The sequence below is a fragment of the Limanda limanda genome, chromosome 18 (genome assembly GCF_963576545.1).
Source record: "Limanda limanda chromosome 18, fLimLim1.1, whole genome shotgun sequence".
NCBI lineage: Eukaryota > Metazoa > Chordata > Actinopteri > Pleuronectiformes > Pleuronectidae > Limanda > Limanda limanda.
In genome coordinates this window covers 7,270,434-7,287,771 of record NC_083653.1, presented here as the reverse complement: position 1 = coordinate 7,287,771, position 17,338 = coordinate 7,270,434, and the positions used below count along the sequence as shown (strand labels likewise).

The 17,338-nt window shown below is 44.1% G+C and overlaps 1 protein-coding gene across 1 annotated transcript; it reads left to right on the top strand.

Moving 5' to 3' along the window:
• Positions 1-9,687: 9,687 nt before the first annotated feature.
• On the top strand, positions 9,688-17,167 carry dusp10 (dual specificity phosphatase 10). Its single transcript, XM_061091731.1, has 4 exons — positions 9,688-9,793; positions 10,898-11,850; positions 15,325-15,687; positions 16,902-17,167. The coding sequence occupies exons 2-4, from the start codon at positions 10,944-10,946 to the stop codon at positions 17,165-17,167; spliced, it is 1,536 nt and encodes a 511-aa protein (XP_060947714.1). The 5' UTR covers positions 9,688-9,793; positions 10,898-10,943.
• Positions 17,168-17,338: the final 171 nt, after the last annotated feature.

Sequence of the window (17,338 nt, the reverse complement as noted above, 5' to 3'; positions counted from 1 at the left end):
GCCGGTGGCAGGCTGAATAACAGCATTAACCAGGGGACAATGGGAGCGTGGGACTAAGCCCTTTCACAACCTGTCTGACAGCTACTGGCGTTGATGTCACCCTCTGACTCAGGCCGTTACCACCGCCGCTGTCACCGTGGACGCTTGGATGCATGACATCACCAATTGACACATATCACTCTCCACCGCTGCCTCTCCGCCGTTGTTCCTCTGCTCTCGGCTCCATCCCTCTTTTGTCTTTGTCTCCAGTCGTTTGCCTGCTCATCGGCTCCTGTGCACTGAGGGCTTCCACGTGCGGCCTGCGACCGAGGAGCAGGAGAGCATGAAGGCACATCATTAGTTCCCCAAGGAGACTCGGATAAAGGGAGAGAAAACACAAGAACAAAGGTTGTAGAGTCATGTGATTTTTTTTTTTAACAAGTGATCTTAAATGGAGATGGAGAGAGAATAATAATATATGGTTCCACTCCATTTTCTCTCCCTTCATTCAGCAGATGATTCACCTCTCATTCATTGATAACACCAGATTGTAGTTGTTAGCAGTTGTAAGTGCTTATTAGCATATTTACCAAACACTTTTAAATTGATGCTGATGTATGAACAGATAATTATTGAAAAAATACAGCAAGAAACTGATAAAATAAAATGTTTTCCCAGGAAATGGTGAAAAATACTATTACTGATTAAATGTACAGTATATATAAAGTTTATAAACACTTAATAAATCTTAATTTTCTGAATACGAGGGACAGCTACTCTTTAAGCCACTAATGTGTAAATGTCAGATGCTACAATTTAATATATATATATAATGAAAATCATCAGAGGGGTGATGCCTCAGATCAGGTAATGCTGATGCTAATCTTCATATCGGGTTTATTTCATTTCATGATGACGACATCAAGACGTCATGTTTGCCAGATGATATCGAATGATTGGTTCCTCGAAACAAGCTACAGATCGTGTATCTAATCTTGTCGGTTGCTAAAATTAATGTAATACTATACCACATAATGTCTTTTTTGTGATTTGACAGTGACGTCATGATGATATCGTTCCTATCATATGATCATGATCTGCTTTTCTGATCAATATAAGCTTTAGAATGTCTTTTCAGCTCGACTATATGAGGAGATATCTTGGGAAATGTGTTTTTCTTACCATGTTTTTGTGGATCGTGACATCTGACCTTTGTTCTGGAGGTACGCTTCCAAGTGATATCCCCACCAAAAAAATCGGTCTAAGTATTATTGAGTTAATCTACACAGACAATTACGCACACAAGCACACACACACACGCACACACGCACATTATGATCTCAGTCTGATGTTATCATGATGGAAGATAACATCACTGTTATCTTTCCACTGTGGGCAAATTCATTTTTCATCTATAGCAAAATAGCACGCTAACATGTTCGGCTCCAGCTTTTGGAAACGGCTTTAAACCAATAGAACCGACGTGTTGGGCCTGTTTGCCTTTACAAAGTGTTAAGTGTAAAAGCCCCTTAAGTAAAAGCCCTTTAAGATATTGTGTGTTCCATATTAACCACACTTAAGGCAATACTTACATTTGTTGACTCACATTGTTTAAGTTGGACGTCTATTCACTATTAAAAGGGGTTTGCCATTCTAAGCACTTTCCTTTCAGTCTCTCTCCCTCTGAAGTGAAACACAGGAAGGAGGACGCCTGAGCTCTTATACAGCAGCTCCTGTGGCCCTGAGGAGACAAAGGAAAGACCCTGAACACAGTGACTCACGTTTGTTTCATTTGAAAATCTCTTTCTTCCACATTTACAAAAAAAAAGACAAGATAATTGTGAACTAGTATTTCATTCTGATGTCCTGTAATTTCAGACTTGTTTCACGTGGTCTCAGTCTAGTCTTTCCTGTAGATATGATACAGCCCGATTCCCAAAATGCAGAGACAGCTGCCGCCAGAGGGTCGACCTGGGTGCGTCTGGCCCTGGCTCCCCCTGCAGCAGGTGACCCCCCCTGTCCTGGAAACAGTTGCTATTTAGACGTGATTAGCAGCGGGTGTTATTTATATTGTGTTATCCCCTGTGTTTGTTTCAGAGGTTGAGGGCAGCGAGGACTTTTGATAAGTTGCTGTACTCAGGGTAGGGGGGGGGGTGTAGGGTGGGGGGTGGTGGTCTCAGCTGAGAAGCTTGCTTGAGAACATCTAAGATAACGTTTTAATAAACAGGCTCTCGCTGTGGGTGATGGGTATAAATATCAGGGGGGACATCATCTAATACCCCGAGTCGTGTGGCAGCATCCATGTGTATGATACGCTCCCATTCTGCAGTCGGGGTCAGAATTAAATTGGGCCTCCTCCACTGCAGGCCCAATGACAATATTTGCTATTCTGGAGATCATTATCTCATATTTCATCAAAGCACGAGCTAAAACCAAAATTGCAAGTGCACGCGGAAGTACGAGTTCACCCCTCTCCCCCCGTCCATCTCTGACGCTATGCACTATAAGCGTGAGCGTATACGTGAGGGCGAATGTTTAAACTTTTACATCGTTAACCGAGCAATATTTGGTTGTTGCTTAGTGACCGTTGGGATGAGTCACCCCCTCCTCAGGCGGAGGGACACGCCAACATGAATGAATAATACTGAGCAGACGAGCCCAACTCGGAGGACACAGGGTTGTTATGAGTTGGGTGATGGAGCTGTTATTGTTCGGTATAAACCATACTTCTCCTGGTGATCCCTCACACCGGCTGCTCTCGTCTCACAGGCAACACTTAAAGAGACACGTGTGTGCTTCTATCTCACAGACACACACACACACACACACACACACACACACACACACACACACACACACACACACACACACACACACACACACACACACTCACACACACACACACTCAGAGACTTTTTTTTCTTCTTTTAAATTTTCACCGCCTGCGATCATCATCTAATTTCAGTGGTTCTATAATAGTTCAGCTGGAACTCCCCTTAGGGCTGTGGGATGGTTTTAGAGCAGTTGGATATCACAAGATGATTTGTGAAATGTATTATAAATGTATGTCCAAATATAATGTGGCCTTCCTACACGGGTACATTGATCTATTTTTTGTTATTGGTTTAAGACGACTCTTTTTTTCTAGAATGTAAAGATAATCTTTTTTTCTCTGTTTTGTTAGAGACAGTTGTTTGTCTATGTTTGTTTTTCTATCCTTAGTCCGGAGCTCGGTCTCAGTTTGAGAGCAGAACTTGTTCATGTTCAGATCTTGAAAATGCTTTGATTCTAAACCATACGCTCGCACTCACATAGCCTGAGATTCAGAGAGCAGTGGAAACATCAACCAATTTGTCATATTTTGTTGGTAATGTTTTTGTTAAACTTTGACTTATTACCTTTGTTAAACAAAGAACTTTAATCTGGTAATGTTTTAATTGTTCTGTAATAATTGTTCCTTTAAATGTAGGAGACTTTTCTCATGAATTTGGCAGTTGCTTCCTTTTTTTGACACATAAAACATGATATTTTGTTTGTATGTTCATGTTTAGACGAAAAATACCCACCTCTCTCTCTCTCTCTAGAGATGAAATCCAAGATGTGTTTACAATATACATGCTGCATACAGGTCTTATCAGATCTTCAGATATAAGGCTGCATGTCTATTTTAGGGTTTTCTCCCCATGTGATGTTTCAAAACGAACACATGTGTCAAACAAGTTTGTCACATTCTGTCAGTTTGTATAAAAGTGGAGACACGCAATTGTTTTTCTAGCCAGTAAATAAAATATAAAAGAACAAAGGCAGTGAGAGCGTTTCAGAGGGAGGCAGCATAATGCACCGGCAGACTGGACTGACAGTCTTTTCTTGTCGTCTGTTTTCTGGGCTCTCGCAGCTGAGACAGTTTGTACAGTGACGGTCACAGAGTGCGAGCGTTAATCACGAACTGCGTGTTACACTGAAGCTGTGTCAGAGCTCGATTAAGATCTCGCTCATTCAATTAAATTGACGAGTGAAGCGAACAAAATGGATTTAAAACAACGGCGAAAGAGAAAATCAGATGAGTTTTGCGTGACGTTTGAAGCCGAGCGTTGCACAGCGACGCACGGGAGGCTGATAAATATGCAGCAAGTAAAACGTCCATAGGTTGACAGGCTGTTGAATCTTTGGCAGTTGGACATTCTGGACATGTTGCTTTTCAAGCTGTTGAGTCTGCAGTGGGCCCATCTGTGCCGTTCCCTCTCAGAAACTGTCGGCAGCAACATTTTTCCTGTTTCTGAAATCCTCAGCGTTGACAGAGAGATGTTAAGTTGGAGGCCAGATGGGATGAAGCACCTCTGGGAGCGCGGGGGGGGGGCAGTCTTTTGCATATTAAAGACTAAAAACAGCAATTAGCAAATAGGCTCATTTGTAATTCAAACACAGTCTCCCGAGTCTTGGATAAATTAATGTATGTATGACGACTGGTTTCCACGGTTACATAAGGTCGAGCTCTTCCTGTGCTGCTCTGAATGTGACATTGAGGCTGCACCTTGCTGTAGACAGGAAGTGGTTTTTGGGGTTTTTGATCTGGGACAGCGAGTATCGCACCACGATCAGTCACAGTTTCCATGCTGAGCAGAAAGAGAAAGAAAAGAGGGGGGTTTAACCACTTGACTGTGTTTTACATCAACGTTTGACATCTCACAACATGTGTGTGATCTTTGAACACACAGACACACACAGACACACACACAGACACACACAGACACACACATAGACACACACAGACAACACTACAGGCTGTCATGTTTTCCACGGGCTGACATTTACAAAGGAAGACAGTTCATCTAACGATCTCGCAAAAGGTAGAAAATTGTTGTAAAACCTGTTTCTTTTCAAACCCTGTTGAACATTGAAATGAATAACAAAAGGCTTGTAACATCTTTAAACATTTAATAAATCAGCAGCAATCAGTTTAACATGCACCTGCTCCCAATTTGCTGGGACAACACAATTAAGAAATAACTGGTATTGATGAGACACAGCCAGAAGGTTCTGGGTTTGAACCTGAAGGTTTGCTGGTGGGCCTTTTCTCTGTGGAGTTTACGTGTTCTCCATGTGTTTGTGTTGGTTTTCTCCAGGTGCTCCGGCTTCCTGCCCCTGTGAATGTGAGTGGGAATGTGGTTTGTCTCCATATGTCGACCCTGTGATGGACCTGAGACTTGTCTAGAGTCAGACCCACTTCAGGCCTAATGTGAGCTGGGATTGGCTCTAGCTCCCTTGTAACCCATGAAGGATAAGTGGTAGATTAAAGTTGGATGGATGGATAATGGATTGACGTATAGATAGTTGGATAATGGATGATTGATGGATGGATAGATGAGGAAAAAAAACGAATTGGTAACATATGAATGTACTAGAGTCATAAACACTGAGTCATTCTAGGAAGCAGCCTCACTTCCAGGTAAGGCTGCTTCATTGTTCCCTGATCAACATCACCAACACGTCATTACAACAAACTCCCGATCAAAACAACAATCTCTGATCTAATCACTTTCAGTTTTGATGGTGTGAATCATCTTCTCGGTAATCCCTCCGGTGTTCGCTGACGCAACCGACTCATTCACCCTGTCCTGAAGAAAAAGAGCCTCGCTACAGTGAATATGAAAACGCTCTGTAAGACAAGGAATCTCACGGCGTCAGCTTGACAAACATTTGCCCACATGAAACCTGCCGCACTGGCCCAACTGGTTCCATTTACATAACTGCTCCGGCCGGCCTGTGTTTGAATTGCCAACAGAGCTTTCACGTGTCTGCTGCTCCGTCATCAACCTCATGTTTCTCACCTCAAGACCGTAGAACAATAATCTAAACCATTACTGACGCTATTAAAGTATTTTCATAATGTGCATATAATAATATATGATCTTTTGTTAAATCTCTTCATATACTTCTCCTATTATAACAGAAATGTCAGTGTTATTCACTTTTTTACAACTTATTCAACTAATAAACGATTACTTCACATCACTCAGATCCTGTATTCAGGTTAAAGTCCCAGTATAGCAACTTACTCCATTGCAGTTAAAAGTCCTTCATTTAAAATACTACTGAAGTAAACACATAGACACATTATCAGATAAATATATTCAACATTGTTTACTGATATAATGTTTTCTCTCACTGTTATATTGTTTATTACTGTGTCGCCGCCTTCGGAGGCCTACTTGACCCGTCCAAAATGAGACCGTCTGGTCTATGGAGGATTTCCTACTGATGCCACCAGTTTGTTGCACTCTTACCATTGCATCATTTCCCCCATTTTGGGACCAATAAAGGATTATCTTATCCTATTAGAAACTAGTATATCCACCCATTGGATCCTTGATGTCGGTGCCGGTTTGAAACTAAAATGTAGTTGCGATGTAGCCTCTGTTTTATTTACTTACAGGCTAATGCCCAAAAAAGTAAATCTTTTTACTCTTCATGTACTTAATTATTTGATATTCACCTTTTGGATTTTACACTAATAAACACAGATTTTCCTCTTATTATCTGGCTCACTCATTAAAAAAACAAAAAAAAACAGGACCAATGTTTTGAACATATTTCTTTTGTGGTCCTGAACAAAGCAAGAAAGCAACAAAGGCCTGTGATGCTGCTTCTGTTCGTCTTTCTCTTCGCAGTGAAACAGGAGGCACCGGGAGTCCAATCTTTGATCAGCTGTGTCCCTTTATAAATAACTGTACAGAGCGCTAAGAATAGGAGCAATAATACATGCCCTGCATTGTTCCAGGTTGCCAATGAGGATAAATAGAGAGCTCAGATCGTGGTCCGAGGCCAGCGAGACCCTCTCACCGCGACACAGGTCCTGTCATGAGGGGCCGCGCAGTCAGCCAACTGGGCACTTGGTTTACAGCGCTCCTGCCAAAGACACCTACTTATTGGCCGCAGCCGTGTCACCACCCCACGCAGCACACAGGTCACTCTGTGTTGTCTCACACCAGCAAGAATCTGGCTTTAAAAAGAAAAGTGAGGTGGTGTTTTTTAAATTGATGAAATGAGTCAGAGAGGAAATTAAGCAACAGAGAGTCTGTGTGAGTCAAACAAGCGAGTAATGATTTATATAAGGAGGCTGGTCACAGTGACACAACTGCTTTAAACATCTAATGTCATTTAACAGGAAGACTATCTCACCTCAGTTTGGTTGATTGCTAAATACGAATAAAAACTGGTAGCGTCGTGTGTGTGATAAACGATTGGTTAACATTTAAGTTAGAATGAGTCATATTCAGACTAAACCACAAGGATAAGGCCTTTGAGTGGTGTGAAATATTAACAAACTGATGTGAAAGAGTGCGTAGGTGTGATGGCACATTGTCAACAACATCTAACCTCGCTGTGGGTTTGGATTGTTTAGCAACGTATGCTCTGCGTAAGCGATTTAAGTTGTAACTGCGACTTTGGGGGAAAAGTGCAGATATAATCCAGGAAGCAAATCATTCATTGGGACAAATCTGACCAGTGAGAGGTGAAGAAATTTAACTCATGACAAATTGAGATGCTTTAATACAAGGTGAGACATGGGTGACACGATGTGTTTCAGTCCTGGACGTTTGTCTGAGTCTCTGTCTGTTAGTATGCAGGAAATCTTAAGACCTTAACTAGTTTGGAGGAAATTTGGCAGATTGTTAGCTCAGGCACCGGAGCTCATGGGATTAAATGTGTCTCCAGATTTGGATGCAGGTCTGGATTAAGTGGGTGCTTAAACTGTTCTAAAAATGGGACGTCCCGGTGGCCTATAGTGGTTTGGACCATCTAGCTGCAGCAGTCTCTCCTCTCCTGTGTTTTCTGTGTACATTGCCACTGTTCAATTAAATAGACAGACAGCTAAAAACAAGGAAAACCAGACGGAAAAAAGACTTGTAGAAAATATGTGGGAGGTAAGAATGCATAGATACAAATAACAATGATCATACTATGTGTAAACTGAAAGAATAGAATATTACTACAACAAGAATATGGCAATAAGAGAGAGCAGAGTGCAAAAGGTGCTGTTAGAAATCTTAAAATAGATTACTTCATATATAAAAGAGGTGATTGTATGGATGTAGATCTTAAGTCATATTGTGTATGTATAATGAAAATATATAGCCTAAATCCTAATGTGATGTTACAATACATGTTTTAGTATTACATGGCTACCGCACATAATTCAACACATGATGATTTAAGTGTCCAGCGTCCTAGGCACAGTAGATCTGTAGAGTCTTAACCATCCATCAGGGAGGCGTCTGATTGGTCCCTGAATCACTCTGCAGCCTAACAACAACAACAACAACAACAACCTTACACACACACACAGCCAGAGTCCTACAGGACGATCTTCAGAGACGAGACGAAAAGTCCTGCAACAGATGGTGTGGCCCCCCCGCGGACCCCTGATCTCAACATCATGGAGTCAGTCTGGGGTCACACGAGGAGACAGAGGACACTGAGACAGACTGAAGAGCCGTGGGTCACAGATGTTGGAACAAGCTGTAAGTTACCTTGCAAGTACCTTGAAAAACTGTGCGCCGAGGAGATCCATGAATTATTCTCCTAGAAATCAATGGAAATGTTTAAAAAGCTGTGTCTAAAGGGAGACAGTGTTTAGTTTGAAAAGGATAAGAGGTAAAGATGTCTGATCTACTGAGCGCCTACATGGCTCAAGTTCGTCTTGGGTCGTTGATCACAAGGCCAAAACACATGATGACGATAAGGTGCACAACTGAAGTTCAATGTCCCTAACATCTGCTGGTGGCCGCTAACACCTGCTAACATCTGCTGGTACTAAGATTGTGCAGAAGACGTTCAAACGTGCAAGGATCGTCCACCATCTAGTCCTTTGTTCCAAAATATATATTCAATTCAAATTAATTTGAATTTGAATCAATATCTGGAAGAAACCTCCAGTAGAACCAGACTCAATCTGCCTCGACCGGTTGGGGTGAGCAGAGAAAAATTAGGAAAAGAGGGAGAGAGAGAGAGAGAGAGAGAGAGAGAGAGAGAGAGAGAGAGAGAGAGAGAGAGAGAGAGAGAGAGAGAGAGAGAGAGAGAGAGAGAAGACCAGGAACAGTTGTGTCACCATTAACTTTCAGCTCTGACTAGTTGTTATAATGAAAACAGTCAGCAAGATAATTATGGATGTAAAGATGTTATTAATGATACCAGCAACAATTCATACAATAATAATAATAGTTGCTGTTGTTGTCTGTCTCGTAGAATTTTACTTTATTTGCCACTGTAGAAGGAAGATGCTCTTTTAAGCCTCCATGTACAATTCACACTTTTACGAGCCGTACGCGAAGGCACCGCGGCGTCCTCCTCGAGCCTCCCGGGGAGCCCTCTGATTGGCTGCCAGTGACATCACCGCTCCTTGTACCCCTCCAGCCCCGCCCACGAGGGGGGCGGAGCAGCGCTGACTTAATATTAATGAGTACGCGCATTGGCCGAGAGTCTTGTCCGTCCCTGTGCGCCTGCTTCCGGGGGGCGGGGCCCTTCTCCCCTCCGTGTTATTTCTAAAGGGGAAAAAGCAGGGACGTAAAAGTACGAAAGAAAAAAAACAAAAAAAAAGCCCCAGAAGACGATGAGTCCGACCCGCGACGCGAGGATGGACTGAACGAGTCCGCCAGCGGAGGACGAACCCAGCGACGGTCCCCCGGCGAGACGGAGACACAAGTTTTGGTGATGAAGTGTCCAACGCGCAAGTTCTGTCTTTGAAATGCACAGTCATAGACATTTCTATAATTAATGAAGAGGAATGTAGAGTCTCTGCAACCATTTTGGCACGGTGAGTGTTTTTGAGTGTTATTATTGTTATTGTCATCACCGCGATGTTATTATTATTATTATTATTATTATTATTATTGTTATTATAACGTGTCGCCGTGCGTTGAGAGTTTTATTCCAGCGTTTGTCTCTATTTCTTTTATTTTGACACAAAGTTGCCGTCCCTGCCTTTAAGGAATGCAGCCATTGCCGTTATCTTTTATTTATTTCCATTCATGTTGCTGTGTTGGAAGCTCGCTGGTGGTGAAGTGATGTTTCCTCCAGCTCCTCCGCCTCCTCCTGGAGACACATCACATTCTGGACACGTTCTCATGCCGGTTTCCTCAATGAATTTTTTGGCCATGAATGATTTCTGCTGGAGCTCAACCTGCAGCGATGCTCGGCTCCTCTGTTTTTACATGTTTAACGTAATGACATGTGTTTTTTTTAAATGAAATGCACCTCTGGCTGCTGATCAGAAGGAAATAACACCCCATCATTCTTCTTCTCTCTTTTTTTTGTACCTCGACTTTCCTTTTGGGGAGAGACCAAACTGCGGCGTAGCGTTGATGCAGTATTTTATCTTTTTTTTTTTTTTTTTTTTGCGAGCTTCGGATCAGGCAGAGCAGAGTTAGGAGAATGCAATTCAACATCACTCTCATGTACAGTAGATGTGGAGGATGATTCACGTCCAACACTCTGTGATTCAGTTAAGACTCACTGTTCATTATTAGTGACCAGTTTGTCACATGTAAATCCTCCCTCCAACTTGGGTGTTGCCCTGCAGGTGATGACACCACTAACAGACCTTTCCTGGTTTGTTGATCAAACACACGTTGGCCTGTGTGTTCTCTGCTCCTTCAGTCCCAGCCTCCGTGTGTTGGTGCAGAATGTGTTCTGTCCGTCCTGGGAGAGGGATCCCTCACATGTGGCTCTCTCTGAGGTTTCTACGTATTTTTATCTGTAAAAGGGTTTTTAGTAGTTTTTCCTGACTCTTGCTGAGGGTTAAGAACAGAGGATGTCACACCATGTTAAAGCCCTATGAGACGAATTGTGATTTGTGAATATGGGCTATACAAATACAATTTGATTGATTGATTGATTGTCTCGTCCCTGTCCCCCACAGAGCGGCTTGTTGAGTTCTCCGTAGACGTCCAGCCCTCGGCCTCCCCATGCCTCCATCTCCTCTTGACGACAGAATTGTGGTGGCGCTGCCAAGGCCGATCCGACCTCAGGAACTCCAACTGCGCCTGGACACCAGATACCTGGACTCCATCGCCCACAGCAGCAGCAGCAGCAGCAGCAGTAGAAGCAGCAGCATCAGTAGTAGTACTAGAAGCAGCAGCATCAGCAGTAGCAGCAGCAGGAGCAGCAGCAGCAGCAGGAGCACCAGCAGCAGCAGCAGCAGGAGCATCACCAGCAGCAGCAGCACCACCGTGGTGAAGATCCGGGCGACGGCCAATCTTGTACCGTATATGCCCTCATCCAAGGGCTCCACGCGCTCGTTGTCGTGTGGATGCAGCAGTGCCAGCTGTTGCTCTGTGACGACCTATGAGAAGGACAGCCAGAGCCTCAGCCACAGCCAGGTGAGCGCCAGCAGCCCCAACCTCAGCTATGCCGGGCCCCCCGCCTCAATGCTCAGCAACCATGAAGCACTAAGCACCCCCAGCCTCACCTCGGGGGGCACCCTGAAGGCCGTGTCCACCGTGAGGGTCATCCATCCCAATGAGCTGGCCAAGCGGATGACCTGCTGCCCCATGGGCCACCCCATCGGGCCCACGCCGGTCATCATCGACTGCCGGCCCTTCATGGAGTACAACAAGAGCCACGTGCGGGGGGCCGTGCACATCAACTGCTCCGACAAGATCAGCCGGCGGCGGCTGCAGCAGGGCAAGATCACCGTGCTGGACCTCATCTCCTGCCGCCAGGGCAAGGACTCCTTTAAGGGCATCTTCTCCAAAGAGATTGTGGTTTACGACGAGAGCACCATGGACCCCCACCGGCTGACGTCCTCCCAGCCCCTGCACGTGGTCCTGGATTCTCTCAGGAGGGAGGGCAAGGACCCCATCATCCTCAAAGGTAATGTTTAAGTTGAGAGTTTGGGGCAAATAGGTGGTCGACTGAGGAAGGTAAAATGGCTTTCAAGCATTAAAATATCTAGCTTTAAGGGCTAATATAAACAGATATGAAAATAGCACATGAGAAAACGCCTGTTCAACTGCGACCTTTATTGTTGTGGTCAGCTGATATCGTCGGTCAACACGCTGACTGTGGTTGTGTCATCCTGTTAGCATGACAGCAGCGGTAACACCAACTCATCTGAATGAAGCCTGGACGCTCCCTCCGTCTCCATCAGCCTCCTTCATGCACACATGCACCCGCTTTTCTATATCCCACAGATTGAGTATTTTGCAGGGAGTGAGAAGCAGCTGTTAGTAAATAAGGCGGGCCTGTTGAGATAGCAGTCCCTGGGCCGCTGCCATGTTTTCTATCTTTGGTGTGCGAGCGTGCGTTAGAGGCTGGAGCGGTACAGTATGTAGTGTAGCGGGGGGGCTGGGCTGTGAGTATTTTTTTCCCCCCCGAGTGCCTCCCAGTCTCGGCGTAGCTGTAAGATCAGAGCACCTTGATCTCCTCTCTCCGTCCCCCCGGCCCTCCTGTGCACTTTGATGGACGAGGCTGCATCGGCGTCTGGTTGGAGCTCGCCTCAGTGGGAGGAGCCGGCAGACGGCGGCGTTCTTTCTTCCCCTGGTTTAAGTCTAACGCCGTCCTCTCCGGGGAGGGAATCAAACGGCTCAACCTCTGTGATTACAAGTCATGTGTCAGGGATTGACAATATCTCCCATGTGTTTATATGTTTGATTGCAGCATGGACTTCCTCCCATGTACTCAAACATTTAGTATTTATTGTATTGTTCATATTTCACCAATACCTGGACAAAGCAGTTCAGTCCATAATAATTATCACTGGTAATAATCCTTTATTTATTTCTAAACGTATTGGTGATTCATTATTCACTTCCTTAAAAGAACTGACCTTTCTAACCAGGGGAAGTGGGCGAGGAACATTGTTGTCACAAACATGTACAGTACAAGTATATATGCTGCTGAATAATTTACTCCTTTATTTTCTTTTACCAGCTGCTCTTAGTCCTGATTCTTTGTAAATATGCTCGATGCGTGACTCTCTGCTCCAGTGGAAACACAAAATCTCTCCATCTTGAACCTGCGGCCTCACATGGCAGCAGTGATAAGTTACATGTATCCGTCAGAGTTGCCATAAACAACATGTCAGCGGTGTCGGAGGGTGTAGTGTAAGTGCTGGAACCAGCGGGTCAGAGGCCTGGCAGGTCAGAACCAGTCACTTCTGAGCAGGAACTGAGCCACCGGCTTCTGAAAGTGATAGAGACACAAATCATATTTCCCTCTGTGATTTCGGGCCAAGACGATGACGGAAGGTCACACTCGACAGATTTCATCTGACAGCGACATGTTGCTTCTGGAGATCCTGTTAATTGCAGTTTACTCAGTAAAGAAAAGTGATATTTATCAGCTGAGTTTGAACCGAAAAGAAAGATGCTGGTTTGTGTGTGTTCGACAAATGTGCTGCAACAACAGAGCAACATATTTATCTGACAAACAAACAAACAATAAAACACTGTTGTAAAAACAATGTCCCCATTACATTAGTCAGGACATCACAGAGCACACTTTCTTACTTGCTTAGTACATATCCAAATATTTGTAAACACAACATTGACATATTAATATTATATGAATATAAATCCAGGCAGTTGTCTCTCAAGGTTTGTGGTTTGATCCCCGGCTCCTTCAGTCAGAAGTGTTATTGGACAACACACGGAAGCCTTAAGTATATAAAGTGTTTTGAGTGCTCGATAAGATTATGGAGTTCTAATGTGGCGAAGGTGAATATACATTAGAAACTATTCAGAGTTGTGTTTCTGGAACCTCATGAAAATACATCCAGTATTCACTCTTGAGTTCTTGTCTCCACCAACTCTGTCGACCAGCTAGTTGCTAACTTCTTCCTGTCGTTTGGTGCTGAACAGTTGTTCATCATCTTACATCTGCTAGTAGCTGTCAACAAAACCTGAAGTGACAGAGGAAACACAAAGTGCAAAGTTATGAATTTGAAAACACAAAATGATGAGCTAAAAGAGGCTAAAATGCTTCAGAGAGTTAAGACAAATTGCTGAGTCAGGGGGATAATTCAGTTTGGGCTGGCTGAAGACAATAACATTGAAAAATAACTTTACCATATGAGTACATTCACATATCAATAGACCTTTGGACTCTATTGTATGTATGTTTGCTTCTCAAATGTGACATATCCTCCATTTTCACTACTCCACATGTGGCTAGCTGAAGTATTATTTGTCAAACATTCAGCAGGTGCACGATAAAGCCAATGTATTAAAAGATAAACATGGAATAAATCATAAAATGACTGTTAAACGTCCTTCGTGAATACAGCTCCGTCTTATGAACTCAAAAGAACTGAACAAATATCAATACCAGTGGAAATCCCCCCGGTGTGTTTGGTGACATCGCTCCTGTAAGTACTTCCCTTTCTAGAGTGAAGTTATTACCACAACATCCCAGCGTAGCGAGCCGGGCCAGTATCACAGTATCTACAGAATCACGTCTTTGTTCACGGTGAACAATCAGGCTTTTTTTTCTGTTAACCACAGTTGACAGGAGATCCCCCAGCTGCTCGGGCACCACGGGGGAATTTGTGCGGTGACCTCACGTGCCATGATGTCAACTCTTGCCATGAAAAAGACATGAACTGATACTGTGTGTGTGTGTGTGAGACACTTTCCAACCCCTCCCCACAACTCCTGTGCTGAAGGGAAACTTCGGCATCACTGGCAACAGGTGCAAACCAGTTATTTGGAGAAGTGCAAGATGCCGAGTGAGAATATATTAAACATTTACTACGTCTGTTTACCTGCGGAATTACAAGGGGGGGGGGGGTTTCTCATGTCGTCCACCGAGTGGAAACTGTCTTAGGAGCTATTTTGGCCAGTGTCTCAAAACAGACTTGACTGGGACTCACGGCGGTTGTTAGTTGAAACAGTGCTGATCCGTCCATATTGATTTCATATCCAAATAATGGAGACATCCAGATCACACCCAAATGTCACAGTGTAGTCGTGAGACTTGAGGATTTCTGTAATGTCTCAGTGCTTCTAAGCTCTTTAAAGACAGTCGCTTTTATCAGGTGTGTTTCCAAAGCTCGGTTTTCCTCCCCAGTTGTAATGTTGTGGACAGGAGCACGCATGTGTGTATTTTTAGCAGGGAACACACCAGTGGGAATTGAACCCTTAACCTTGGCAGCGTTAGCTCCATGCTCAAGAGACCGAAAACTGCAATTTTGTCTTTAAACAAACGCTGTGGCATAAAAAAAGAAAAAGAACGTAATTATTAAAATGCTGTCCGACAATTTCCTCGATATTCAACTTAAAGATTTGACTTTATGTTCAGTCAGACTGTGTTTACTTAAAGTCCCGCTTGGTCTGTTTGTCTTCTCAGGAGGCCTCAGCTGCTTCAGGCACAGCCACGAGAACCTGTGCGAGCATTCGCTGCACCTCCGCGAGGGCATGGACCCGGGCGCCGCCGCTGGCCTGACGCTACCTCACTCCCTGCCCTGCACCCCCGACATAGAGAACGCAGAGCTGACCCCAATCCTGCCCTTCGTCTACCTGGGGAACGAGCACGACGCTCACAACGCCAACCTGCTGCAGCGCTTGAACATCGGCTACATCCTGAACGTGACCACCCACCTGCCGCTCTACCACTACGACACGGGCCTCTTCGTCTACAAGCGCCTTCCCGCCACCGACAGCAACAAGCAGAACCTGCGGCAGTACTTCGAGGAGGCGTTTGAATTCATCGGTATGGAAACTGTCACTCGCAGACGTGTGACAGCTTGATGTGTTTTGACCTTTTACAGCAAAGCAATGTGACACTTTCGGGTTCCAGAGTAAAACCAAAGACTAAGTCAACAATTGTCTGGAAGAGGTTGAACTTTCTATTGAGTAATATGAAAACAAGCAGAATTGAGAGAATAGTAAGAAAAACAAAGTGATTTTTACAAATACTAAGAAATATGATTGTTTCCATTCATTAGCCGTCAGATTCATCTTTTTAAATTCTAGTTCGTGGACCACTGAGCTGAAAGCAGGGTGTAGGAAGGAAGAATCATGAATTATAATACTGTGAAATGAATTGTGAGGTCCTCTCTTTTTACATCCCCTGAATACAGCAGATTTATGGAAAATGTACTACCAAATTGACATTACTCTGAAACTATGGACTTTTTGAGACATGCATTGAAAAGATAATAACACGTTAAGATCACAGTCATAACCTTTGTTTATCTATAAAACACTAAAAACTAGGACAACATGGTGACTCGAGATGTTTCAATCCATTATATTTCTCAGTACCTATGGTCTCTTTTCCCTGAATTCAAACTGTATAAACGTTACAGCAAAGAACTGCGGGATACGAGTTGAAACTGAGTTGATCTCCCTCTCGATTGAAGAAACGGCAGTAACAGTGAATTTAGTTTCGTCGTTGTCGTAGAAACTGTATTTAAACTTGATAAGAGACATCAGGCCAAATGCTAACTTGATTACTGATTATTGAGCCATCTAATAAAGTTTGTATTGAGGCAGATACTGATCTGATGGCCCTGATCTGTGCGTTGAATCCTTAATGGCGGCTCAGAGGTTTGTGCGGTCGCTGCTTGGCAAGAAGGTTTTTCTGTCGGATTCTTGAATGTTCCTTTCTAGAGATTAAAAGTTAGTTTGTATAAGTTTACCAAGTTGAACTGAAGGTTTCAAATAACTGTTTAGTTTGTGAAGTAGATTTTCAACAGGGTGTTTTTTGAACGGTGCATATTGACACCGACACTTGAAGACGTTTTCTACAAAATACTGATTTAATTTCCAGTAATTGGCTCATTTAATCAGGAAATATCTGAGGAGGGAGTGTAGCTACATTGTGTCTGGTGGTGATTACAATATATCATGTCTGAACTTCCCCTCGGGAAACAAAGCGTTTCTCATGTTGTGTTTTAATTATGTGACTGTTCCTCTCCGCAGAGGAAGCACATCAAGCAGGAATGGGCCTTCTGATCCACTGCCAGGCCGGCGTGTCTCGTTCAGCCACCATCGTGATCGCCTACCTGATGAAGCACACCTGGATGACCATGACAGACGCCTACAAGTTTGTCAAGACCAGGAGGCCCATCATCTCCCCCAACCTCAACTTCATGGGCCAGCTGCTGGAGTTCGAGGAGGACCTGAACAACGGGATAACGCCGCGGATCCTCACGCCAAAGCTGATCGGTGTGGAGACGGTCGTCTAAAGGAACCCACCCCCCCACCATCCCCCGAGTCCGACTTGATGCTAAAACTTGCGCTCGCTGTTTTTCAAGAGAGGCCAGCTGGTTTGGAGCATGAGAGAGAAAGAGAGAGACGATGTGTTCTCCTCAAATCTCCTCATGCTCATCGTGGACTCTCTGGAGGTGCCAAAGCTC

What these genes read in the sequence shown, in the direction of transcription:
- dusp10 (XM_061091731.1), top strand. Translation starts at nt 10,944, where the DNA reads ATGCCTCCATCTCCTCTTGACGACAGAATTGTGGTGGCGCTGCCAAGG. An exon ending in GGACCCCATCATCCTCAAAG is followed by an intron (nt 11,851 to 15,324) that starts GTAATGTTTAAG and finishes TTGTCTTCTCAG; the next exon opens with GAGGCCTCAGCTGCTTCAGG. An exon ending in GGAGGCGTTTGAATTCATCG is followed by an intron (nt 15,688 to 16,901) that starts GTATGGAAACTG and finishes TCCTCTCCGCAG; the next exon opens with AGGAAGCACATCAAGCAGGA.